At 40.3% G+C, this 27,531-nt stretch overlaps 1 protein-coding gene across 1 annotated transcript in view; it reads left to right on the forward strand.

The window, feature by feature from the left end:
• Positions 1-1,897: 1,897 nt before the first annotated feature.
• Positions 1,898-27,531, forward strand: part of SEC63 (SEC63 protein translocation regulator) — a 66,325-nt gene continuing 40,691 nt past the window's right edge. The window contains exons 1-3 of the mRNA XM_055433184.2: positions 1,898-2,144; positions 17,648-17,747; positions 27,077-27,191. Coding sequence (XP_055289159.1) covers positions 2,021-2,144; positions 17,648-17,747; positions 27,077-27,191 — 339 coding nt within the window. The 5' untranslated portion in view covers positions 1,898-2,020. The remainder of the gene's footprint in view (positions 2,145-17,647; positions 17,748-27,076; positions 27,192-27,531) is intronic.

Consider the following 27,531-nt stretch of genomic DNA (forward strand, 5'->3'; position numbering starts at 1 on the left):
TGATGTATTATCTTTATACAAATGCTGAGTAAAACCTATAATCAGAGTAATAAAAAACAACCAATTCAGCAATATTAAAACCTGAGAAAACTTAATTACAAATTCAAGATAAACAAGAGGAACTTCAGGATCCTACCCACTGCAGTTGAGCCAATTTTATGACAAATTTGTTTCTGAAGCAAGGCAAATTGTTTTGGGCATATCAGCATTCAGCGATCACTGTGCTGTGCTGACTTCATAGTCCAATTCTCTTTCCCTCACTTCTGTTCTACTTCTTCCGGTCAAATACAGTCTTTGAAAACTTTATACAGAAAAAAGTGAGGATGGGAATACTGAGAATTGACTTTTTGAAATTTCATTTCAAAATGCGTAGGTAGGACATTTGAAAGGGAAGAGAGAATGCATGTGCATATAGTCTGTTATGAAGGAAGTCATCCCTGATTATGATAAACACTATCTTTGAGGACATGAAATAGAAGATGGTACGTGACCAGATTTCTCTAACAATGGAAGGTATATTGAAAGGAACCTAGTAAATAAGACTATGTAATCTTAAAGTGAGTTTTAAAAATACCGTGTAATATTTATCACATTGTTTTCCAATTTTCACTATAACTGCCTTTAATCTTCATAAAAGCTGTGTGAGGTGAGTCAGGTGGGCCTTTCCTTTTGGTCACCAGAGGGGAGATGGCGATGTTGGGATAGGCCCCCGTCAGGACGACCCCGGAAACACGGGCTCTTTCGCAGATCAGGGCACCAGCCTTCTCGGCTCCCAGTTTGGCTGACACCAGCTTCTGGCATCTCACAGCCGGCGAACAAAGAGACTGCAGAGGGCGTCTGCTCCCCCAGCGGTCCCTCCTCCTAGCGCGGATTCCTGCCCACGCTCCGCGCTGGAGTGCCAGTTGCTTTCAGGGAAATGCGAGGGTCGGCGACAAGTTGGTAGTCAGGGGGCTCTGGTTTTGTGGCGTCAGCGTGATCTGAGTTTGAAGCCCCAGACCTTCTCTTACTGTGCTTGACTGTAGGCAATCTCTCTCTGAGCCTCCTTTTCCTTTATCTGGAGAGTGGGCATGCTTTGATTTATTCCAAGGGATTCGCCGACCATAATTTAAAGCAATAAAGGTCTTTGCCTACCGCGTGTGTCGAAGAAAACGCTATGAATGTTTTAGCTCTGGGTTAGGTCGGTCACCATCTCTACCAGCGTGGGAAATCTCCATCTGCAAAATGGGCGCGACGTAGATTGCGGTCTTTTAAGAGCTAACATCGGTTTGCAAAAGGCCCCTAACAAACCCCTCACCGTCCCTCCCCGCAGCTCCCGCTTTGTCCCCACGCCGCCCTATCCTAAGAGACCCTAGTTCCCAAAATGTGGAGGAGCCGATCCGGAACTTAAAGAAACATTCTTATCAACCAGGGAAAGAGAAAAGAAAGAGTGCAGGACAGGGTGACGTAGGGATGGAAGACAGGGGAGGCAAGGAAGACTCAGCTCTGCTTCGAACGGGTGCGACCCCGCTCGCAGGCAGGTGAACCGCCCGCGTCCACTGCTCGACCGGGAAGCCTCGGCTCGGACCCAATAAACAGACCTTCGAGACCTGGAGTGGGACCCTGGGCCAGGAAACGGAAGCGGTGGGGGGCGACGAGAAACTTTAGGGGCAGACGCGGGGACTTAATGGAGGGTCTACCAGAGCCCGAGGGGCGGAGCTGAGGCTAAGTGGGCAGGGCTAAGGGCGGGACCTCGCAGAGATCTCCGGCTGCGCGCGCCACGTCTCCTTCCGCGAGCCGGTGGGGAGAAGCGAGGGGCGGGGGAGGGAAAAACCGAGCGGGGCGGGAGCTCTCTCTTCTCGCGAGAGCTGGAGACGGCAGCGGCGGCGGCGGCGTGTCCCTGAGAGTAGCGTGGGGGCGGGGAGGAGAGGCGGCGACGGCGGCGTAGGAGCTACGCCACACGGGGCCGGGGAGCTGGGAGCTGGATTGCAGAGCGGGGTCGTGGCGGCGGCGGTGAGAAGAGGGAGGCGGAGGAGGGGGTGCCATGGCGGGGCAGCAGTTCCAGTATGATGACAGCGGGAACACTTTCTTCTACTTCCTCACCTCCTTCGTGGGGCTCATCGTGATTCCGGCCACATACTACCTCTGGCCCCGAGATCAGAATGCCGGTGAGTGCCGCCGGCAGCTGCCCGTGGACCCGCGCAGGCCCCGCCGGCCCCTCCGGGCCGCGCCGCTCCTGCCCGGCCCAGCCCAGCCCATCCCAGCCCGCCGCGCACGGGGTGATCCGCCCGCGCGGCCGGGCCTCGCGTCCAGGTGTCCGCCGCCCGCGGGGCCCGGGCTCGGTGGTGTTTCCCTGGGTGTCTGTCTGGGCTCCTCCCACCCCCCTCATTGTCCTCCTCAGGAGTTTCGCTAGGCACCTCTCCCCTATTGTTCTGGACGCTCCTTGCAGCCGCGTCCTGCCCCTTTGTCTTCTCTGCCTCGGGTTTTATTGGTATTTTTCTTTATGGAGGGAGCAGGATGGGATCGCGAGGATGGGAATTGGAAGGTAAGAGAAGAGTTGGCAAAGGAAGAAGACAAGCGTGCAGGCTCCACTCTGAGCCGCCAAGCCACGGTCCTCTCTCCCCCACACCCCCGTTTCCCTGTTGCAGCTGTCGTTACAGATGTTTAGGGCACCATTTGAGTTGGGTGGCATGTATAGGACTCCAGCTGATCTCCCCAACCGCCCCCCACCTCCCCGTGCCTTTCCCTCGTTGCCTTTTCATTTGTTCACTCACACTGTGGGGGTTGGAAGCAATGATGTTATTCTCTTTAGCAAGAATTAGGCATTTCTCTGTTTCCTTCTCTTCGGAGTTTCCTGTTGATGGCGGAAAAAGCGCAAATATGAAGGAAGGATTAAGTCTTGTAGGTAGTTCGGTTGTGAGGTGGTTGGTCCATTTTCTTTCAGTTCTGAATTTTTTCACTTTGAACGACATCGGTTTAGAACACAGAATTAAATAGATTCTTGTCAAGGCATTTTATGTTTGGGTAATGTTTGGATTCCATTTGTCGCACTCTTGTTAGGACATATGGCCGGTGATATTCTTAAGACTGATAGAACTGCAAGGCCTTAGTAGGTTGTCATGGAGGTTGCTTATGGTGCGTTAACAGTAACAGGTTTTGAGTATGAACATTTAGGGAAGGTTTTCTGTTTCTCAAGAGCTCTGATAACTTGAGTAAATAGACTCTCTCAAGTTGGGTGTGTTGGGGGGGGTCTACGTTGTCGAGGCAATATACTGTACTTTGGGGACATTGTTACCCAATGAAGCATTGAATCAATCCAGATCTTATACTTTAAGACTGATTCAGTGCTTTTGGCTGCTTACTGTTTCACAGGAAAATCAATAAGCTCAAATATTAAAATATGTTGTATTATTCAAAATTACTACTACAGACCCACACCCTTTATTCAAAATGCTTGAGGACAGATATACCACAGAATTTTTCAGATTTTAGAAAGATAGGACCTGCCCTAACAAGCCATTAAGTGTCTAAAACATCACTGATAATCAAGCAAATTATTCCAACAGCAGAATATGACTACTTTTTAAGTGAGATGAATAAAGATTATAAATAGCCTCCTATCAGTATAAGTCACCAAATTATTTTCCTGCAAACATATGTAGGCATATGATGATTTTGAATTTCAGAGTCCTTATGGCAATCTTGACTTTTCAGAGGTATCTTCTACGTGAAAGCATAAAAAGATTTTCTTTGTTAGCAGTTATACAACCTTAAAGTTGAGTTTAATCTTTGTTTAGTTTTTTTAAAAGATAACACTTTTGGGGGCTTTCAGTTTTCAGGTCGATGGTTGTTTCATTGTTGCTGTTTTGGAATTGTTGGGCCCATGAGTCCATCAACAAAGCATGGCGCCATTTCAGGTTTGCAAATCTTGGATTTGAAAAATAGAAGTAGCTTGGTCTTTACCTTGGCATATTTGAGATGTTAATTGAAGTTACTCTATTAACATTATCACTGGAATCCCTTTTCTGTTGTTGTTTAGTCCCTAAGTTGCTTCTGACTCTTTTGCGACCCCCATTCACTGTAGCATGGCAGACTCCTCTGTCCATGGGATTTCGCAGGCAAGAATACTGGAATGAGTTGCCATTTCCTTCTCCAGGGGATCTTCCTTACCTAGGGATTGAACCTGTGTCTCCTGCATTGGCAGATGGATTCTTTACTGCTGAGCCACCTGGACAGCCCCAATTTGCGTTGACTTTTGTCTAATCTGTTGGGCTAAGTGCACTTATAATTAATACCCCTTTTAGTAGTTGAAGGGACCTGTTTATCTTACTCTCTTGGTTGTTTGCAGATTGGCTGAATAAGATGACTAAATACTTTTTCTGACCATTACAAAAAAAGTTCTGTTTGAAGTAATAATGTGAAGGGTTTGGATTTCCTTAGAATAGTGGTTGTTAGCCCTGACTCCTTTTTAGAATCATTTGGGGGTAACTTCTAAAAACACTTAGACCCATCACCAGGTACTCTGATTTAATTGGTCTGGAGTGAGTGCTGTGTATTGGTTTTTTTACAAGGTTGTAAATTGTAGCTAGGTTGAGTTGCTAAGGTCTTAGTTGCTAAGACCACTGTCTTTAGCTGGAATTGTCATTTTGGGAGGTGGCATATTTCTTTTGATATGGGCACTTTGATAAAAACAAAAAAGTTTCTAATGTCTTAGCCTTTTGGTTTTACCAAGTAAAACAGTGTAAAATAATGTAGTTGAAAGCAGAATATTTTTGTTAAAGTAACTTTAATAGGTTTACAGTGATACTTGACAAGAGAAATTAATGCTGTGATTATTAGAAATTCAAATAATCCTAAGAGGACTTCTATTCTTTCCATAGGTTAATTTGAATTGAGATAAAATATATCATTACTTTTTCCCAAATTTGGGTTTTTTTTTTTTTTTGACTCCTTTTCAAAACTAGTTTTGAAACCTGGGTCTGCCAGTTACTGTGTTAATCTTAGGCAAGTGATTTAACTTCTCTGTGTTTTAGTGTACTCATTTGTGATATAGAGACAGTAGTTATGTTCCATAGAATTAAATTAATAAAATAGACATATGTAAAGTGTTTAGAACAGTGTCTGGCACATAGTGGGGCTGTTAGGGCCCGCTGTTTTTGCTGGTTACTTGGACTTTCTGGAACAATTTGATTTGGTACACTCATGTACTCAGATTGTTTGAAAGGATTAATGAAACTTTTTTAAAAAGTTGCATTCCTTTATTCTTTATTCTTGCCTTTCAGGTATGTACAAGTGATTTAGCTCTCTGACTTGGGAATGTAAGAATTCACTTTTAGTGCTTAGTAGTAAAGTGAAAAACTTAGAATTTGAAGTTAGAGGTTTTGGGTTTAAGCTTCAGCCTAGTCTAGTTGTTTCTGAACTCTCATCCTCATTTTCTAGGGGTAGTAATAATAAACTGCCCTACCTACTGAGAAGTGATGATGAGAAGCAAAGAAATAAATGCATATAAACATGTTTGTTTTAAAACTAAATGCACTGTAGAAATTTGTTTATTTTGGAAGTTATTTATAGAGCATAATGGGCTTCCCTGATAGCTCAGCGGTAAAGGATCCACCTGCGTTGCGGAGACCTGGGTTTGATCCATGGGTTGGGAAGATCCCCTGGAGGAGGAAATGGCACCCTATTCCAGTAGTCTTGCCAGGAAAATCCCATGGATAGAGGAGCCTGGTGGGCTACTGACTGTAGTCTGTAGGGTTGCAGAGTCGGACACAACTAGAGTGACTGAGCACACACATAGAGCATATAAGACTTTGTGCTAGATGCTGCTTCTAGGTGATAGATCAGGTTTTTAAGGGCTTATAGCTTTTTTCTTAATAAGTTACATATACTCAATGCAAAAAAGATCAAAGGGACAGAACAAAAATTGCTTGTAATTCTGTCACCCAAAAACAGTTAAAATATTTTGGTGTGGGCATCTCCTTGGAGATGACTTTAGATGTAATCCCTTTTCTTATCAGGTGAGATTCCACATCCCCTTCCAGTCTGAGACAGACGATTGTAATCCTCATGTCAGGCACTGCAGCTGTTCATTGAATGTTTACTAGCCTCAAGGATGGGAAGTGCTGAATGTACTCATTGTATCACTTTGAATTAGACTCAAGTGTTATCCCAATTTTATTAATGAGAAAATAGTGCCATAGAAGAGCTGACCAACTTGCTTAAAGACATATTGCTACTAAGTGGAAGATTGGTTGTTGGACACAAATTCATCTTATGCCAAAGCTTCTCTTGTTAGCCACTACCTTGTACTCCCTCTATATTAGTATAGGACATTATCAGTTCAGTTCAGTCCAGTCGCTCAGTCGTGTCCGACTCTCTGCGACCCCATGAATCACAGCACGCCAGGCCTCCCTGTCCATCACCAACTCCCGGAGTTCACTCAAACTCATGTCCACAGAGTCGGTGATGCCATCCAGCCATCTCATTCTCTGTCGTCCCCTTCTCCTCCCGCCCCCAACCTTTCCCAGCATCAGAGTCTTTTCCAGTGAGTCAACTCGTCACATGAGGTGGCCAAAGTATTGCAGTTTCAGCTTTAGCATCAGTCCTTCCAATGAACACCCAGGATCGATCTCCCTTAGAATGGACTTTTTGGATCTCCTTGCGGTACAAGGGACTCTCAAGAGTCTTCTCCAACACCACAGTTCAAAAGCATCAATTCTTCGGCGATCAGCTTTCTTCACAGTCCAACTCTCACATCCATACATGACCACGGGAAAAACCATAGCCTTGACTAGACGGACCTTTGTTGGCAAAGTAATGTCTCAGCTTTTTAATATATTATCAAAGTTGGTCATAACTTTCCTTCCAATAATAAGTATTAAAATGAGAAGTGGAAAGTGCTATGTGCAAGGGAGTATATTTTATGAATGTTCATATTCCACTTAGAACATACAGTCTTTCTGAAATTTTAGATTTTATAAGGGGTATTACAGATCTGAAAAGTTTGAGTCATTTTAAAATCAAGTCATTGTCTCTGTGTTCTGTCCAGACAGAAGGGGTACCAGACATGAGCACAGACACGCTTAAGTTCCACACAGTAGAGGAAACGAGCTGAAAACTTGGCAGTACAAATTTAGGTTTCATAAATATGGTGACAAGTGTTGGGATTAGTAAGTGCATTTCATAAATTGTTTTTATTTAAAGGTCATCTTGCATTCTTGCTTGATCTTGGAAAACCCGAAAGGCAAAGATAGATTTATTTTCATATCAAATAAAACTTTCAGATATTCATTCTTTTAATTATACTTTTTGTTCAGAAATTAAAAAGTCCGAACGAATGTATCCAGGCTTCCCAGATGACTCAGTGGTAAAAGAATCTGCCAGCCAAAGCAGGAGATGCAGGTTCAGTCTCTACATGGGGAAGATCCCCTTTAAAAGGAAAAGGTTACCCACTTCAGTATTCTTGCCTGGAAAATCTGATGGACAGAGAAGCCTGGTGGGCTACAGTCCATGGGGTTGCAAAAGAGATGGACACCACTCAGCAACTAAGCAACAACAACAACAAATGTATCCATATTGTACTTTGACTCCTTTGAAAAAGTTTCCTGTTACCAGACTTTGTTGATAAAAAATATATTTACATCATCTCACCATCACATTGTTTGTTTGAAAGGCATTATTGTTCATTTTCTTAATAAGTGAAACTAAGTCTCCCTAGAGCCTGAGTTCCTCTGCAGAGTTTATGATTAACCTCTATCCAAAACTATTCCCTTTCTTGTCCTGCACCTATTCTTTTCAAGAGTGAAGAGTATCAAAATAATGGAGGATTGAAACCAAGCAGGACCCTGCAGGACTCTCCCAGGTACAAAAACCCCTTCGTGTTCCCCATTTCTTATTTGTAGAAAAAGACTTCAGTCTCCAGGGCCTTCCTTAAGTTCCATAGAGCAGGCATAGGTAGTTACTTAAGTAGGGAAGTGAATAAATGCAGAAACAAAAGAAAAGTAGTTAAGTAATGACAGTAGTTCATGGGTAAAAAGAGTGCTAGTTCATCCTCAAGGAATATACAGAACAGTCTGAAGGGTCTCTTGGAGTTGTTCTTCAGGAACTAAGACCCTCATCCCTGAGGTGACGTTGGAAGGCTGATGGCTGAGATTCTTGAAATCACTCTACCTCACCACCAGCCGATCAGAAGAAAGTCGTGCATCCTGCAACCCTGAAGCCCCTAGATGTTGTCTTTAAAAACACTTGGAGTTTGGATTGTGGAGTTTGGGTCTTTTGAGCGTTGAGCTGCCCCTACTCCTTGCTTGGCATCCACAATAAACACTGTAGTGTCCTTCACCACAACTAGCATCAGTAAATTGGCTTTGCTGTGGTAGGCAGGTGAACCCAAAGTTGGGTCTGGTAACATAAGGTGTTCCTTACATTTTGGAATTACATTTGTGTCAGTATAGATGAAGGAATTTTCTCATGTGTATTCCAGATGTTTTTTGCTATAGATTTTTGCCTGTTTGGTTAAATCTAGTAGTTATTGATTGAACACTCACTGTTTACCTATATAAAAACAGCCAACAGTACAAAGAGGCATGCAGTCTACATATAGTCTTTTGTTAAAGTTTATAACCTGGATGGGGTGGGAGAATTAGACAAATACAAATTATTATTAATATATCCAAAACACAACAAAGAAAATGTAAGAAAAGTGAAAACAAGTGCTATGGAAGTTAGCTGGATAAAGTATTTTTATCTAATTGGTGGTGGTTGTCAGTATCTAGAGGTGAGGAAAGTCTCTTTAGACTTAGGTTGATTTTGACTGGACTATTAAAGGTTGAGGGATTTCCCTGGTGGCTCAGTGGTAAAGAACCCTCCTGCCAGTGCAAAAGACATGTGTTTGGATCCCTTTGCTGGGAAGAATCCCTGAAGAAGGAAATGGCAACCTATTTTAGTATTCTTGCCTGGGAAATCCCATGGACAGAGGAACCTGGTGGGCTACAGTCTATGGGGTCACAAAACAAAAGAGAAAATTTGTAGTTTTACTGGTTTAAGTGTACAGTTCAGTAGCATTGATTAGGTTCACAATGCGGTGCAACCATCACCACTGTTTCCAAAATTTTTCATCACCCTAAATAAACTCTGCCTGTTGAGTAACAGCTTCTTATTGTCCCTTTCCAAATTTGCCTATTCTAGATATTTCGTATAAGTGGAATCATACAGTATTTGCCTTTTCATGTTCGGCTTATTTCATGTAGCATAATTTTTCTAGATTCATCCATGTTGTAGCATATATCAGAACGTAATTCTTTTTATGGATGAACAATATTCTGTTGTATGGATATATCCACATTTTAATTCACTCATCTATTGATGAACACGTGGGTTATTTCTATTTTCCGTTGTGAGTAATGCTTCAGTGAACATTGTATACAGATCTGTGAGTTCTTATTTTCAGTTCTTTTGAGTATATTCCTATGGATGGCAATCCAGTTGTCCAAGCAGTATTTATTGAAGAGACTGTTTGTTTTTCACTGAATGAACACAGTCTTTTCAAGCATCACTTGGCTGCAGATGTGAGGGTAGTATGTTTTTTTGTGGGATGATTTATTGAGCATGGTTTACCAGTGAGGACCTCAGTATTAGACTACCTCTAGGCTGATACCTTGACTTCTTTTCCATCTGTGCTTCTTCCTTTGGTGATCTCACCCAGTCTCACGACTTTAGGTATCTGTGTGACTCATAAAAACTATGTTTCCCAGACTTACATTTCCAGTCTAGAACTCTTCTTGAACTCTCCACATTTCTATTTGTGTATCTAATAGAGATCTTTATATGCAAAAAACGAATGTGATTTCTATCCATTCTCCCAACCTTCCTGACCTATATAGTCTTTTCCATTTCAGTTAGTCACAACTGTTTCTTCAACTGTTCTGGCCAGCAGTCTTGGAGTTTCTCTTGGCTTATCTCTTTGTCTTATGTGCCACTTCCAGATGTTAGTGTGTCCTGTTGGCTGTACTTTCAAATTGCATCTAGTCTGACCATTTCTAATTGCTTTGCTACCAGCACTGTCCTGTTTTTTTGCCTGGGTTATCGTTAGCCTCCAAACTGGTCTCCTTGTTTCCACCCTTGCTCCTTGCAGCCTGTTCTCGAAATAGTAGCACAGTGATCCTTTTTTAACTGAAGCTGGCACATGTCACTCTTGGACTCAGAACCCTTTAAGGCTCTCCCGTCTCAATCTCAGTAGAAGCTAAAGTCATAGAGTGGTCTATGAAATCCTTCATGAACTTTTGGACTTCATTTGTTTCTTTCTCTCTTGCTCCTTCCATTCCAGTCAGACCAGCTGCTCTGCTGTTCTTAGGGCACGTGAGGCATGCTTCTTTTGAACCTTTATGGTTATTGCTTCCTGTGCCTGGAATGCTTTTTCTCTAGATAGCCTGTTATGATCTTCCTTATCTCTATTGTGGCCTTGCTCAAATGCCATCTTCTCAAGTGTTGCCTTCTTTGAGCACTTTATTTAAAATTGTTAAGTTTGTTTCTGCCTGCAAAAGAACTTCCCTTTTTCTGTTTTATTTCTCTTCACAGCACTTATCATGTTCTAATATACTATAAAGTTTATTTAATTTTTTTACTGCTGTCTCCTGAACTGGAATGTATGGTCTGTGAGAGCTGGGACTTCTATATTGTTTTTTGATGTGTCCTCAGTGTCCAGAAAGATCTGGGCACATAGTAGGTACTCACCAGTTCAGGTCAGTTCAGTTCAGTCGCTCAGTCATGTCTGACTCTTTGCAACCCTGTGAATCGCAGCACGCCAGGCCTCCCTGTCCATCACCAACTCCCGGAGTTTACTCAAACTCACGTCCATCGAGTCGGTGATGCCATCCAGCCATCTCATTCTCTGTTGTCCCCTTCTCCTCCTGCCCCCAATCCCTCCCAGCATCAGAGTCTTTTCCAGTGAGTCAACTCTTCGCATGAGGTGGCCAAAGTATTGCAGTTTCAGCTTTAGCATCGTCATTAAATATTGTTTACAAGTTTCTAAACATGGAGATATTTAGAAATTAAAAAATTAAAACTTTAGCTTTATGTGTTTGTGTCTCTCCGTTTGGACATTGGTACATTAAACAGTGCTTTCCTTAAATTAACTTTTGTATGTCCTGTTTGTTCTGCTGTCTGAGAAACCCTGACTTGGGCATCTGCTGCACTGGGAATAGTAGTTGATGTCATGTTTACTGCCGAAAAGAGGGTTTTGAGGGTCCTTGAGAATCTTGATTGAGGCAGCCCCACAGCCCTTCAATTGAGGGAAGCATATTGTCCTAGAAATTAGTTGCTGGAATTTCCTTGTTCACAGAGAAATCTTTCCTGAGTATGTACCATCCACCTTTCCAGCTTTCCTTTCTTCCTGCTTCCCAGATGTTCTCCTAAAGAGGACTACAAAGGAAACATATTAAAATGTTACTAGTGATTATTATCTGGGTGTTGGAATGGTGAATGTTTTCTTCTTCTGCTCTTACGTATATGCTGAATTTACTATATGGATTTATGTTAATGTCTAAAAGCTTATTTAAAGAATCTGGCTAGATTGGCTATGATCTTAAGGAAGACATTCTTAGTACCTCTTATGTCTATGGGCACCTTCAGCTTAGTGAATTGTTTTTCCTTTGGGTATGTAGTGTTTAAGGTTCCAGTGGGATGTACATTCTTGTGTTTTAAGTTGCTTTTTTTTTTTTGAGTTTCTCTACTTTTTCTCTTGGTTTGTCTTAGAAGTAACCTTTGACTTGGGCTATGGATTATCACTTTGGATAAAGGTGGAAAGAAAATTAGAGCGCTAATAGAGGATTGGAAGAAGAGTAAAGCAACTAGCAGGGTAACTGTGTTGTTGGCTGATGACATGGCGGGGCAGAGAGCACCGTTTGGTAGGATCTTGGGTCATGCTATGGAGAGCGTGCTAAGGAGACATAGCATCCTTCTCAGACACACTTGGAGCACACTGTAGTTTGTTTAGATTTCTCCACTATCTTGCACCTCTAGTCTAGTTTAAGAAAATGCAACTGAATCATTTCTGCAATTGAAACCTCCCATCTCTCCTTAGTATTATCTTCTGGTTTAGAGACAAATGGCTTATAAAAACGCCTGTGTCCTACAGATACGCAGGATGGATGTTTGTTTTTCCTTTGAATCTTGACACTTCTATAGCAAATTGAACTAAAACAAACAAAGAACTGGTTTACCATCCTCCCCTGCCTCCAATTTATGTGCTACCTTGCCTTATCCCACACTCTTTAATACTGAAGCCCTTGGAGTTACTTTATTTGTAGCATTTTTTTTTTTTTTTTGGTCTGAGCCTGGTGGGTTTCCGTCTATGGGGTCACACAGAGTCGGACACGACTGAAGTGACTTAGCAGCAGCAGCAGCAGCAGCAAACTTCTGTTTCACCAGACTTTTTCACTAGAGGATCACCTCATCGTTTTTAGCTACTCCTTGTTCTTAAATTTTTTGACATTTTCTGTTTAGGAAATATAGTCAGTTCTGGTTAAATTAATGAAAATAGGGACACAGTATATTTTAGCTGCTTTTGAGAATTGTCAAGGCAATCTAACTATTCTTTGATTAGGAAAGACAGTTAAAATGATTAAGTGCACAGGCCTATGAATTTAAACCTGGGCATAAATCCTGTCTGTATTCTTTAGTGGTTATTTGCAGTTCCTTTGGTAACCATCTGTAACTTGAAGTAAGTTACTTAACCTCTCCGAACCTCAGGTTTTTGTTTTCTTTTGATTTATAATCATGCATATTGTTGTTGATTAGTCGCTAAGTCACGTCCAATTCTTTGGGACCCTATGAACTGTAGGCCACCAGACTCCTCTGTTCATGGAATTCCCCAAGCAAGAACACTGGAGTGGGTTGCCATTTCCTTCTCCAGGGGATCTTCCTGACCCAGGGATCCGAACCCGTGACTCCTGCATTGGCAGGCGAGTTCTTTGACACTGATCCACCAGGGAAGTCTTCTGGGATATTTACAAGTTGCTTATAAGTGAAAGCGTAATAGATATTTTAGTGTTAGTAATTTATCAATTTAGAATATTTATGTTGCCTTGATAGCACACACAGACATGCACACACATACAGATAAAAGTAGAGTAAGAAATTTTAACATGTAAAAAAAACTTCTGGATATGTTAATGTTCTTTGGCCATGTGTGCCAAAGCATTTCGAGGTGAAATGTCTTGATGTCTTCAGTTTACTCTAAAATAATGGGGGAGATAGACGGAAAGAAGGAACTAGAGATAAAGCCAAGAGTTGCAAAATATTAATAGTTAGTGAATTTAGGTGAAGGGTATTGTTCATTGTAATACTCTTTCAACTTTTCTGAAGGCTTGAAAACTTTCAATATAAAAATTTGGGAAAAATAGTCACAGGGAATAAAGCATTAATTTTAAGAAGGATGTGTCAGTAGTATAAGAAATGACTTACTAGGATAAAAATATATTACAATTAGGATAAAATTATATGGGGGAGGTAGGATGAAGAGCATGTTCATGAATATCTGTAAATGGATGATGGTGGGTATGAAATTGCTGTGGTTTTCAGATTTCATTGGTACATCTAAAAGCGATGAAACTTTTATTTTAAAATGTCAACTTATGTTGGAAATGACATCTTTGGCACCTCTTCAAATGTACAATGAAAATTTTAGATGCCAAATTAGAACTCTACAAGAAAGGTACATGATTTTAAATTCTTTTGTAATAAGCAGGCACACAGATTTGAAGATCACATCTGGCTAACATTCTTTTAGCTCTTCAGGTTGTAGGAGTATGGTGCTAAGGGTTCACTCTATACTGCAGACTGGCAGATAATTCTGCAGGACAGATGGATGTGACTGTTTTAGTGAAGGCATTGTGTAACTTATGAATCACAATCATAATAACCTATCCCCAAACCTGGACTATTCCCGTGAACATACACACTTTTTGATTACTGAGAGCAATCATCATATGTTGCTCTGTTGTTTTCTAAATCACAGAATTATTGCATGAATTTCATGAATAATCACAGAATTATTTCATTCCCTTTTCTATAAATGTGAATAATTTCTTTAAAAAGTATAAGTTAATGATACTACTTAGGTAGTTTTTCCTGGCCATGAAACTAGTAATTCTATAAACTAGAAGCTTATAAATGAATTTCTTTTTATTCTAAGTGTCTTTATAGGAAACCGTCTCAAAGGACTTCACTTTTTTTTTCTTTTCCATTATGGTTACAGGATATCGAATACAGTGCCCTGTGCTATTACAATAGGACCTTGTTGTTTCTCCATTCTATATATAATAGTTTGCATCTGCTGGTCTCGAATTCCCAAGCCAACCCTCCTTGTGGAAAGATTTTACTTTTGATAGTTACTTAGACTTGAGGTTGTATAGAATTTTGGAATGTGTACTATGAACATTTAGTTGTGCTGGATGCCACTGTGTTACTATGTCAGCCAAACCCCATACTACTTACTGATTAAATATTCTCCTAAAAGGTTAGGATATGAATTTTGGATTGAGAGTAAGAAGACAAGGTGCATGTACACATTGTGCAAGACTTTGGGGGCTGAAAACCATGTGTACTTTCTCTTGTACAGAAACATTGGGAGAATATCATTCCTTTGAATAGATCAAGCCATCTGGTTATTAAAGAGACTTCAGCATGTTCTTGTAATGTGTTTCCTTGGTTTTATGCTTAAAATGGGAGACCGTGGAGACTTAATTTAATGAAATACAGATTTAAAAATCTCCAGTGGTGTTTTCAAAAGTGTCCATAATTTAACTGTGAAAATCAGGACATTAACATTATTACCATATCATTTTCAGACCTATTCAAGTTTTGTCACTTGTCTCAGTGATGTCCTTTTCAGATGATTTGTTTTAGAATCACACATCACATTTAGTTGACGTGTTTCTTTCATGTCCTTCAGGCTGGAACAATTCTTCAGTTTTTCCTTGACTTAAGATCTTAGGCCATTTATTTTGTAGAATGGACCCAAAGTTCTGTTGTCTGATGTTTTCTCATGATTAGATTCAGGTTATATATCTTAGAGAAGAATTTCACAAAACTGATTCTGTGTTCTTCTCTTTGTGTTCTGTCAGATGGCATATAATTGCATTTGTCTCATTGCTGGTGATGTTTACTGATCACCTGATTAAGAAGGTGCCCATCAGATTTTTTGTATTAGTTTCCTGTTGCTGTAACAAACCATAACCTCAGTGGCTTAAAACGATACAAATTTATTCTTTCATAGTTCTGAAGGTGAGACTTGCCAGGCAGGTTTTACTTGACTTGTCATGGTGTTGGCAGGGCAGGTTCTTTCTGGAGGGTTTAGAATAGAATCTTATTCTTTCCAGCTTTTGGAGACAGTCTGTATTCTTTGGCTTGTGGCCCCTTCCTCCGTCTTCAAAGGATGTCACTCCAACCTCTGCTCCCATTGTCACATCATCTTCTCTTTGACCCTCCTGTTTCCTTATTAGGACCCCTGTGATTATATTGGGACCACCCAAATAATACAGAATAATCTTCCCATCTCAAATGTTTAATTTAGTCACATCTGTGAAGTCCTACTTGTCATGTGAGATAATACATTCACTGGATCTAGGTACTAGGATGTGGTAGACATCTTCAGGGGGAGCAGTTATTCAGCATATCACTTCCCCACTGTACAGTCATTCTCTTCCTTTTGTAATATTTTGTGGGAAGATACTTGGATCTCTGGTTCCTGTTAGTGGAGAATGCTATTTGGAAATCACGACCTGGGTGCTACTGAGATGTCATTGTTCCTAGGCTCACTTAGTCTAGTTAGGAAATAGGTATATATAGGTCTACATCTGTATTTCTATATTAAAAGATATTAGTTGGTTCATACTGGAACCTTCAGTTCCAGTCTTAATACCACAGAGGTCATTTCATGTTTTCTAATCATACGTGTAACTCACTTCTCTGACATGAAAAACTGACTTCATTTGTCCTTACATTAACTTATTTGATAAGTCTCCTTGCATATTACCACTCTCCCTTCTGCTACTACTCCTTGCCCTTCCTGAATCCCTCTTCATCTTACCTGATTCTGATAACTTTTGCCACATAGTGCTCTCATGGGGATTCTTTCCTCGAGGCATGGTGGTAACAGCGTAGGTGGACTTCTTAGATGACAGCTTTGGAGCATTCTATTATATGCAGAGTTCTTTTGTTTTCTTATCTGGTATCTCCTTTAAGGACTTTGGTTTTGTAGGTGTTTTTGTTTTTCTTGCCATGCCACGTGGCCTTTGGCGATCTTAGGTCCCTGACCAGAGTTCAGACCTGTGCACCCAGCAGAAGTGCAGTCTTAACTACTGGACCACTAGGGAAGTCTCGTAGTTTTTTTTTTTAATATTATGAAAAATGTTTTATTTGATATTAAACAGCTAATGATCTCAGTTTTGTTGGCAACATCCAAAGCATTATAGTGAGGAGCCTGTTGAACATATACTTTCCCTCCATCAGCCTTAATCAGGGTGTTGACCTGGGCCATATCAATGTAGAGCTTATTCATAGATGTGATACTTTGTCTTTGATACCCGTAATGAACACAAGTGTGTTGCTGTCTTCTGTCGTCTTCATGACCAATCCCTGCTCAGGGGGAACTTGATGATGACATAGTGATTAAGCTTATTGATCTTCCAAGGATAACTGAGCTGCCTTTGGAGTATCATGGGCCACCCAGAAGGTGGGTAATGGGATCTTCTCTCTCTCTGTGGCTGTGGCTGCCTTTTAGCACTGCCTTCTTGGCCTTCCAAGCTTTCGTCTTTGGGTTTGGTGTGACATGGGCTTCTTTCTTTGCTTTTTGTATGCCGTCTTCATGAAAAGGTAGATTTTTATTTTCAAACTTAATCTTAAACTTTTTTAAACTTGGAAGACTTATTTAAACCAAGTGATTGTGGTGAGCTTAGTAAAACAGTATATGGTATGTTGTCTTTGGTTTAATTCCTTTTAAAATTGAATTGCAGATTTTTCCTGGGGACTAGAATAATGCCTTTTGTTACAACTTTTAAATCTGTTTTAATTTCTTATGAGTTTGTGTGACTTTCCTCATGTAACTTAATTATTTTTATGTTTGGAGAGTATCATTTCTGCTTGGCTTCCTTAATAAAGTGTGTGTTTCAACTATTTTGCTCTTTTTGTTACTCCTATAGCAGAAGAAGGAGGAGAGAATTTTCTTAGAAACTACTGACTATGTAATTAAATATTTTGGGTTCAAGTCAGGTATTTAGTTTTTCAATTAGAAGTTATGTCTCACATGAAAAATGATTGCCTGGTAGTTGAATAAAATTTTCCAGATAGATCACTTGTTCTAAGTGGTAGAAAATTGAGCCTATCTTGTGAATTTTTCTTAAAACGTTATGTAGACAGTACTTTAAGGAGGGCATGGCAACCCACTCAGTATCTTGCCTGGAGAATCCCCATGGACAGAGAAGCTTGGTGGGCTGCAGTCCATGGGGTCACAGGAGTTGGACACGACTGAGCAACTAAGCACAGCACAGAGAGTACTTTCATGTTCCAGTAAAGTATTAGCATGATAACAAAGGTTAGTATGGTTTTAACTCTGATTTTGCCTTCACTGTGAAAATGGTTTAACTTATACCCTTGTTTTTCTTTTTTTTTTTGACAGAGCAAAATCGATTAAAGAATATCAGAAAAGTATATGGAAGATGTATGTGGTACCGTTTACGGTTATTAAAGCCCCAGCCAAATATTATTCCTACAGTAAAGTAAGTAATTGATTTCAATTAAAAGCAAAACAAAACATGATTTGTGTTTACTCTTTGCTAGGTGTCATATGAAATAGGGGTATAATGATGACTGGGCTTCCCAGCTGGCACTGTGGTAAGGAATCCTGCCAGTGCAAGAGACACAAGGAGCCAGGTTCAGTTCTTGGTTGGGAATTGCCTGGAGTAGAAAGTGGTACGTCACTCCAGTATTCTTGCCTGGGGAATCCCTTGGGCAGAGAGGCCTGGTGGGCTGCAGTCCATAGGATTGCAAAGAATCGGATACCACTGAGCACTTAATGATGAATAAAATCTGTGTCTGTAAAGAAATTGTAACCTTAGTAGGAGTAAGATGTGATAAGTAAATTTGAGAACAGTCTGAATTGAGTGGTTTAGAAGTTCAAAAGAGAGAGAGGGTACTTCTGACTAGAGGAAGGAGGGGAGAAAGAGAAGTCAAATTTTGAAGGAAGATCTTATATATCTTGTGTCAGGATTTGAATTTTGTCTCAAAGACTGGAGGAATCTTTAAAAGATTATCAAAAGCATGGAGGTGACATAGTCGAGTTTGCATTTCTTAGTGATTGAAGTTTGTTGATGCATACTGTGTGCCAGGTGCTGTACTAGGATTTTATATGTTACTCATTAGTTTTATTTTAACTTTTAGGTAGATGTTTTTGCTTTTTCTCGAATGAGAAAACTGAGACTAAGAAGATGAGGAAACTTGACTAAGTTCTTGCAGCACAAAGTGTAGAGTGAGGATCTGGTTACCCTTTATGTTTGCAAGGCCATCTGCATAAATAGGCCATCAGCATGTTTAATCAGGGTAGATGTCTTTGATTTTTCAAGGCTTTGTTGGTTGGCACCTAGGCTTTGGATCTTCACCCTAAGTCATCAGGTTAGAGGTAACACGAAACTGAGGGGAAGTGAAAGAGCTGCCATTATTGAAGGACTGCTGCTGCTGCTGCTAAGTTGCTTGAGTCGTGTCCAACTCTGTGCGGCACCATAGACGGCAGCCCACTAGGCTCCTCCGTCCCTGGGATTCTCCAGGCAAGAACACTGGAGTGGGTTGCCATTTCCTTCTCCAGTACATGAAAGTGAAAAGTGAAAGTGAAGTTGCTCAGTCATGTCCAACTCTTCACGACCCCATGGACTGCAGCCTACCAGGCTCCTCCATCCATGGGATATTCCAGGCAAGAGTACTGGAGGGGGGTGCCACTGCCTCCTCTAAAGGACTATACCCTGTGAATTACCTACATATATCTATCTAGTTGATAGGAGGGCAAGACCTGGCAGAGGAAATTAGTAAAAGTAGAACCAGTTATTTTTAAATCTTGGTTTAAATGATGAAAGTTTTCAACATATGTGTATTACTTAAGGAGACTTAGTTTTCTTTGCAAGATTTGACTTTGCCTGGTTTAGTTCCTTTGTAGAGGGAGGGAAATCTTAGCTTTAATGGTATGAAACTAAAAGGCAAAATTAGTGTTTACCAGAGTAGTTTCATGTTTCTTATGTATTCCTTGCTATTGCTTCTCTTTTTAAATTAAACTTATGAGGCAGCAAGGCAGATATATTTGGCTTTCCAGTTTCTTCTCTCTTGGGCTTTGGTCAACACATTGTGGGTATCTGAACCTCAAATTTCAAGGGGAAAAAACCTAATTTTGTGATGTTCTCTTCAGTAATTAGTAAAGAGATTTACTTAAGTTGAACTTCAGATTATTGGATGTTTAAGAATTAAATAATACTGGTAAAAATATAAATAAGGTCAGTTCAGTTCAGTTCAGTCGCTCAGTCGTGTCCGACTCTCTGCGACCCCATGAATCACCACACGCCAGGCCTCCCTGTCCATCACCAACTCCCGGAGTTCACTCAAACTCATGTCCACAGAGTTGGTGATGCCATCCAGCCATCTCATTCTCTGTCGTCCCCTTCACCTCCCGCCCCCAACCTTTCCCAGCATCAGAGTCTTTTTCCAGGGAGTCAACTCGTCGCATGAGGTGGCCAGAGTATTGGAGTTTCAGCTTTAGCATCAGTCCTTCCAATGAACACCCAGGATTGATCTCCTTTAGAATGGACTGGTTGGATCTCCTTGCAGTCCAAGGGACTGTCAAGAGTCTTCTCCAACACCACAGTTCAAAAGCATCAATTCTTCGGTGATCAGCTTTCTTCACAGTCCAACTCTCACATCCATACATGACCACAGGAAAAACCATAGCCTTGACTAGACGGACCTTGGTTGGCAAAGTAATGTCTCTGCTTTTTAATATACTATCAAGGTTGGTCATAACTTTCCTTCCAAGGAGCAAGCGTCTTTTAATTTCATGGCTGCAATCAGCATCCGCAGTGATTTTGGAGCCCCAAAAAATAAAGTCTGACACTGTTTCCACTGTTTTTCCATCTATTTCCCATGAAGTGATGGGACCAGATGCCATGATCTTTGTTTTCTGAACATTGAGCTTCAAGCCAACCTTTTCACTCTCCTCTTTCACTTTCATCAAGAGGCTTTTGAGTTCCTCTTCACTTTCTGTGATAAGGGTAGTGTCATCTGCATATCTGAGGTTATTGATATTTCTCCCAGCAGTCTTGATTCCAGCTTGTGCTTCTTCCAGCCCAGCGTTCCTCATGATGTACTCTGCATATAAGTTAAATAAGCAAGGTGACAATATACAACCTTGACGTACTTCTTTTCCTATTTGGAACCAGTCTGTTGTTTCATGTACAGTTCTGACTGTTGCTTCCTGACCTGCATACAGGTTTCTCAAGAGGCAGGTCAGGTGGTCTGGTATTCCCATCTCTTTCAGAATGTTCCACAGTTTATTGTGATCCACACAGTCAAAGGCTTTGGCATAGTCAATGAAGCAGAAATAGATGTTTTTCTGGAACTCTCTTGCTTTCTCCATGATCCAGCGGATGTTGGCAATTTGATCTCTGGTGCCTCTGCCTTTTCTAAAACCTGCTTGAACATCTGGGAGTTCACGGTTCACATACTGCTGAAGCCTGGCTTGGAGAATTTTGAGCATGACTTTACTAGCGTGTGAGATGAGTGCAATTGTGCGGTAGTTTGAGCATTCTTTGGCATTGCCTTTCTTTGGGATTGGAATGAAGACTGACCGTTTCCAGTCCTGTGGCCACTGCTGAGTTTTCCAAATTTGCTGGCATATTGAGTGCAGCACTTTCACAGCATCATCTTTCAAGATTTGAAATAGCTCAACTGGAATTCCATCCCCTCCACTAGCTTTGTTCGTCATGATGCTTTCTAAGGCCCACTTGACTTCACATTTCAAGATGTCTGGCTCTAGGTCAGTGATCATGTTATCGTGACTATCTTGGTCGTGAAGATCTTTTTTGTACAGTTCTTCTGTGTATTCTTGCCACCTCTTCTTAATATCTTCTGCTTCTGTTAGGTCCATACCATTTCTGTCCTTTATCGAGCCCATCTTTGCATGAAATGTTCCCTTGGAATCTCTAATTTTCTTGAAGAGATCTCTTGTTTTTCCTATTCTGTTGTTTTCCTCTATTTCTTTGCATTGATCACTGAGGAAGGCTTTCTTATCTCTCCTTGCTATTCTTTGGAACTCTGCATTCATTTGCTTATATCTTTCCTTTTCTCCTTTGCTTTTCGCTTCTCTTCTTTTCACAGCTATTCGTAAGGCCTCCTCAGACAGCCATTTTGCTTTTTTGCATTTCTTTTCCATGGGGATGGTCTTGGTCCCTGTCTCCTGTACAATGTCACGAACCTCCGTCAAGAGTTCATCAGGCACTCTATCAATCAGATCTAGTCCCTTAAATCTATTTTTCACTTCCACTGTATAATCATAAGGGATTTGATTTATGTCATATCTGAATGGTCTAGTGGTTTTCCCTACTTTCTTCAATTTCAGTCTGAATTTGGCAATAAGGAGTTCATGATCTGAGCCACAGTCAGCTCCTGGTCTTGTTTTTGCTAACTGGATAGAGCTTCTCCATCTTTGGCTGCAGAGAATATAATCAGTCTGATATCGGTGTTGACCATCTGGTGATGTCCATGTGTAGAGTCTTCTCTTGTGTTGTTGGAAGAGGGTGTTTGCTATGACCAGTGCGTTCTCTTGGCAAAACTCTTATTAGCCTTTGCCCTGCTTCATTCCGTGCTCCAAGGCCAAATTTGCCTGTTACTCCAGGTGTTTCTTGACTTCCTACTTTTGCATTCCAGTCCCCTATAATGAAAGGACATCTTTTTTGGGTGTTAGTTCTAAAAGGTCTTATAGGTCTTCATAGAACTGTTCAACTTCGGCTTCTTCAGCGTTACTGGTTGGGGCATAGGCCTGGATAAGGTCAGGAACCATCAAAAGTTTTTTTACTACTTAACCCTGAAGCATTCTTTCAAAATTAAGTAGTCATTATGTATTTCATTAATTTCTGGAAGTTGCTTCTAAAATGACTTTTAAGGTATGCTTAAAGAAAAAACACAGGAGACTGATTATTGAAGCCACATGTAGGGAAAATGCTTGTCTTTTTCAGAGAAGCTAAACATGCTTTTAAAAAACTGGGCTCAGAGCATGAAGTAATCTGTTATGGTTCTTCGTTTGGTTTGGCTCTTAGGAAATCAGACGATGGTTTTTATTGTTTGTGGCAGTTTTCATCAGTTTGGGAATTCTCTCGTCAACCTCTGCTCGTCCCTTTATCCTTTGGCTCAGAGGGCCAGATGCTGCACACAGAGCGGTCTAACACAGGCTGTAGTGTATTTTAGGTATTTCGTTCACTTTGTCTTCTAACCTTGTTTGCTTTAAAAATTTTACTTTAGTGGTTTTCAGTTTCTCTTTTATCTTTGTTTTTTGAGCTTTGTAGCCTTTTGGGAAAGTTGGCAAAACAAGATGTGGAGTTACTAAGTTTGTGTGGAAATAAAATATAATTTAAAATGTTCTTTAGCATATTGAGGGTATTAGCAAACTTTGACTTTGAGTCACAAGCTCCTATTTTAAATTATTTTCACTATTCAGTCAGTAAGTAGTTACTGTGTGCTGTGTATGCGTCAAATATTATACTAGGTGCTGATACACTGTGAGTTACAAAATACCGGCAAGTAAACAAATGATGATATTAGAGTTTAGTCAGGGTTGTAAAGGAGGGTTGGGGTGCCATGAAAGAACAGAGGGAGGGCTCTTAACTGGCTTGAGTCAGTGAAGGCATTCTTCAGTAAGTGAGGGGTCCTAGTTGAGAGCTGAGACATGGGCAAGAGTTAGTGGTAACAGCCAAGATCTGCCATGAATATTTTATCATCTGTGAAGCGCCTTTTAGGTGCTTTACATACCTTTGTTGTTGTTGTACAGTCACTAAGTCAGGTCCGGCTCTTTGCAACCCCACCGACTGCAACACACCAGGCTTCCCTGTCCTTCACTGTCTCCTGGAGTTTGCTCAGACTCATGTCCATTGAGTCAGTGATGCCGTCCAACCATCTCATTCTCTGTTGCCCCCTTCTCCTCCTGCCCTCAATCTTTCCCAGCAACAGGCTCTTTCAGTGAATCGGCTCTTTGCATCAGGTAGCCAAAGTATTGAAACTTCAGCTTCAGCAGCAGTCCTTACAATTCAGGGTTGACTCCCTTTAGGATCGACTGGTTTGATCTCCTTGCTGTCCAAAGGACGCTCAAGAGTCTTCTCCAGCACCACAATTTGAAAGCATCAGTTCTTCAGCACTCAGCCTTCTTTATCGTCCAACTTTCATATCCATGCATGACTACTGGAAAAACCATAGCTTTGAATATACAAACCCTTTGTCAGCAAAGTGATGTCTCTGCTGTTTAATATGCTCTCTAGGTTTGTCATAGCTTTTCTTCCAAGGAGCAAGCATCTTTTAATTTCATGGCTGCAGTTGCTCTCTGTGGTGATTTTGGAGCCCAAAAAAATAAAATATGCCACTGTTTCCACTTTTCCCCCCTCTGTTTGTCATAAAGTGATGGAACCAAATGCCATGATGTTAGTTTTTTGAATGTTGAATTTTAAGCCAGCGTTTTCACCTCTCCTCTTTCACCTTCATCAAGAGGCTCTTTAATTCCTCTTCACTTTCTGCCATTAGAGTGGTATCATCTGCATATCTGAGGTTGTTGATATTTCTCCCGGCTATCTTGATTCCAACTTGTGCTTCATCCAGTCCTGCATTTCACATGATGTACTCTGCATATAAGTTAAGTAAGGAGGGTGACAATATACAGACTTGACATATTCCTTTTTTGACATACTCCAATTTTGAACCAGTCTGTTGTTTCATGTTTGGTTCTGTTGCTTGGCCTGTATGTAGGTTTCTCAGGAGGCTAATAAGGTGGTCTAGTATTCCCATCTCTTTAAGAATTTTCTACAGTTTGTTGTGATCCAGACAGTCAAAGGCTTTTAGCTTAGTCAGTGAAGTGTAAGCAGATATTTTTCTGGAATTCCCTTGCTTTTCTATGATCCAACAAAAGTTGGCAGTTTGATCTCTGGTTCCTCTGCCTTTTCTAAATCCAGCTTGTACATCTCGAAGTTCTTGGTTCACATACTATTGAAGCCTAGCTTGAAGGATTTTGAGCATTACCTTGCTGGCATGTGAAAGGAACACAGTTGTGTGGTAGTTTGAACATTCTTTGGCATTGTCTTTCTTTGGGATTGGAATGAAGACTGACCTTTTCCAGTCCTGTGGCCTTTGTTGAGTTTTCCAAATTTGCTGACATATTGAGTGCAGCACTTTATCAGCATCATCTTTTAGTCTGTTAAAAAGCTCCGCTGGAATTCCATCACCTCCATTTGCTTTGTTTGTAGTAATGCTTCCTAAGGGCCACTTGACTTCTCACTCCCGGATGTCTGGCTCTAGGTGAGTGACCACACCGTCATGGTTATCCAGGTCATTAAGACCTTTTTTGTACAGTTCTGTGTATTCTTGCCACCTCTTCTGCTTCTGTTAGGTCTTGCTGTTTCTGTCTTTTGTTGTGCCCATCTTTGCATGAAATGTTCCTTTGGTGTATCCAATTTTCTTGAAGAGATTTTTAGTCTTTCCCATTCTATTGTTTTTCTCTGTTTTTTGCATTGTTCTCTTAAGAAGGCTTTCTTGTCTCTTCTTGCTATTCTCTGGAACTCTGCATTCAATTGGGTGTATCTTTCCCTTTCTTCTTTACATACCTAATCTTACTTAATTCTCAGACCCACTCTAGAAATTGGAAACTGAGCTAAGCAACTTGCCAAGATTTCTTAGGTAATAAGGGGTAAAACTAGGATTTGACTTAAGGTAGTTTTGTTCCAGAGCCTATCACTGGATAGGCGGGTAAAACTGGAAATATTCTAGGTATTCTTTGTCTGTGGGCATGTGGAAGGCAGCTTCCAGTATTATGCCCTTTAATAAGGTTTAGAACATTGATTTGTCCAGGTAGAACGAAATTTGCATCTGAGTGCCATCTGTGTTTGTTACTCTGAGGTTAGTCAGAACTGAGTATAAAATCCTGTCCACATGCTCAAGGAGTTTGCAATGAGCCAGAGGAAAAGGGTCATGGTTTATGTTTCTTTGTGACTGTAATCATGGTCTTCCTGTTGATCATCTTGACAGCGGTTATGGATTAGGTAGATAATTTGAGTTGAGTATTGAAGGATGAGTACAGTTTGGATATGCAGAAATGAAGAATGGGAATTCTAGGTAGACAGACCCAGGAGAGCAAAAGCATGATGATGGAAAAACTTAGGGAACTTTGGGAGGTGGTGATTGATTTTGTTTGAAAAACTAGGGTGATAAAAGTAAAGAGGTAGGTTGGAACTGGGCCTGAGAAACTCAGTCCAAATAAACATGTTTTAAGCTATGTTTCTATCAAGAGAGCTTAAATGCATGAAATGTTTTCTTTTTGTGTTTGAAAACAGATCACTTCGGTTTGTTTGATTAGGATTCGTATGATTCATTTATGTCTTTGTTTAACAGTTCCTATCTAATATAACAGATTGTGATACAAAACATATAAAAAATAAAAATTATTCCATTTCATCACTTAAAGATAAACACCATTAAGATGATTTTCCTTTTATATTTTTATTTATAATAAACTTTATTTAAAAAAAATAGGATTACAGTGTACATACAGCTTTGAAGTCTGCTTTTCTATTTTAACACTGCAAAGTAGAGAATCTTCCACAGCAAGTATTTTTAGGGTCTGGATAGCATTTCTCTATAGATGTACTGTTACTGATCTGTTCAGTACCCTACTGATGGACATTTATATGTGTTTTCAGGTATTAATTATATCTGTTGCCACCCTTATACTTTATAAACTTGGTTTTAGTTTATTTGCTTCTTAATTTCTTGAAGTGGAGTAGATTGATAGTTTAAAAGGTACATAGTTCTTTAGGGCTTTTGATAACCTTATTGCCAGATATTCCATCAGAGTGTACATTGTATGAGAGTTCCTTTTTACCTTAGCTTCTCCAACACTGGTAATATCAATTTTTAAGATATTTTTATTAAATAGAACATACTGAAGTAGAAAGAAATTATTTTTCCCCCCAAACTGTATGTTCTTTTATATATTTTTTTAAACCTGTAGTGCACATCTTTCTATCGTGCTCTGTTGCATCTGACTCTTTGTGACCCTTTTGACTGTAGTCCGCCAGGCACTTGTGTCCATGGGATTTTTCAGGCAAGAATACTGGAGTGGCTTGCCATTCCTCCTCCAGGGGATCTTCCCAACCCAGGGATGGAACCTGAGTCTCCAGTGTCTCCTGAATTGCAGGCGAATTCTTTACCCATTGAACCATCTGGGAAGCCCACATGTCTTTCTGTATTTGTTAGCTAAAAATGTTCCATTTTGTGGCTTTATCTTGGTTTATTTAATTAGTCTCCTATGAATGATTTAATTAGTTCCCAATAAATGGACATTAAGTTTGTTTCCAAATTTTTACTGTTATGGTAAACAAGACTACTTAAGGCTCCTTATCTTGCACAATTGACCAATTATTTTTTGTAGTTTATCTTACTATAAGTGTAATTGTGAGGTCAAGAGCAATTCTTTTTTACATTAAATGGTTAACTGAATAGTAGGTATTAATATATTTGATCTAACTAGCAGCAGCAGCAATGCGTCCAGTAAATGAGAGTTGAATTAACTTCATACTTAAAATTCTGCAAATAGGAACTGAGAGAATATTACATGCCAGGCACTGCTAGATTCTAGAGAATTCAAAGGGGCATAAAGACACTGTCATTATTTTATCTTACAACCCAGTGGTTACAGAATTTAAGTCAATAGCACTAATTTAAGTCAGTGTGACTTGGTCTTGCCAAAATGTCTTTAGAATCTAAAGGAAACCCAAAGAGTTGTATTTACTTATATTTCACTTATGTTTTTTCTCAACAGGAAAATAGTTCTTCTTGCAGGATGGGCATTGTTCTTATTCCTTGCATACAAAGTTTCCAAAACAGACCGAGAATATCAAGAATACAATCCTTATGAAGTATTAAATTTAGATCCCGTAAGTAGTATTTTTATATAATGTACATTTGTTTAATGATCCCTTCAAAATACTGTAGGCCCACAGCCTAAAAGAAATTGAGTTGTGCCTAAAGAAATCAGACTCTGATCAGTTAAAAAGATACCTAATCAATTACTATTCTAATGCATATATATATATATATAATATATATATATGTTTTTGAAGCTACAGATGTTGATTACCATCCTATTAAGAGTTGGTTTGTAATTGCTAAAATGTAAAAATATTTGGAGATGAGAAGTTAGTATATTTTTCAAAGACATTTCTAAGATTAGTTTAATGCAAAGTCAGAACCAGTAGGTTTATTTATGTTAGTTGG

Source organism: Moschus berezovskii, chromosome 10 (assembly GCF_049115385.1).
Source record: "Moschus berezovskii isolate FMDL1 chromosome 10, NW_MosBer_1.0, whole genome shotgun sequence".
Taxonomy (NCBI): domain Eukaryota; kingdom Metazoa; phylum Chordata; class Mammalia; order Artiodactyla; family Moschidae; genus Moschus; species Moschus berezovskii.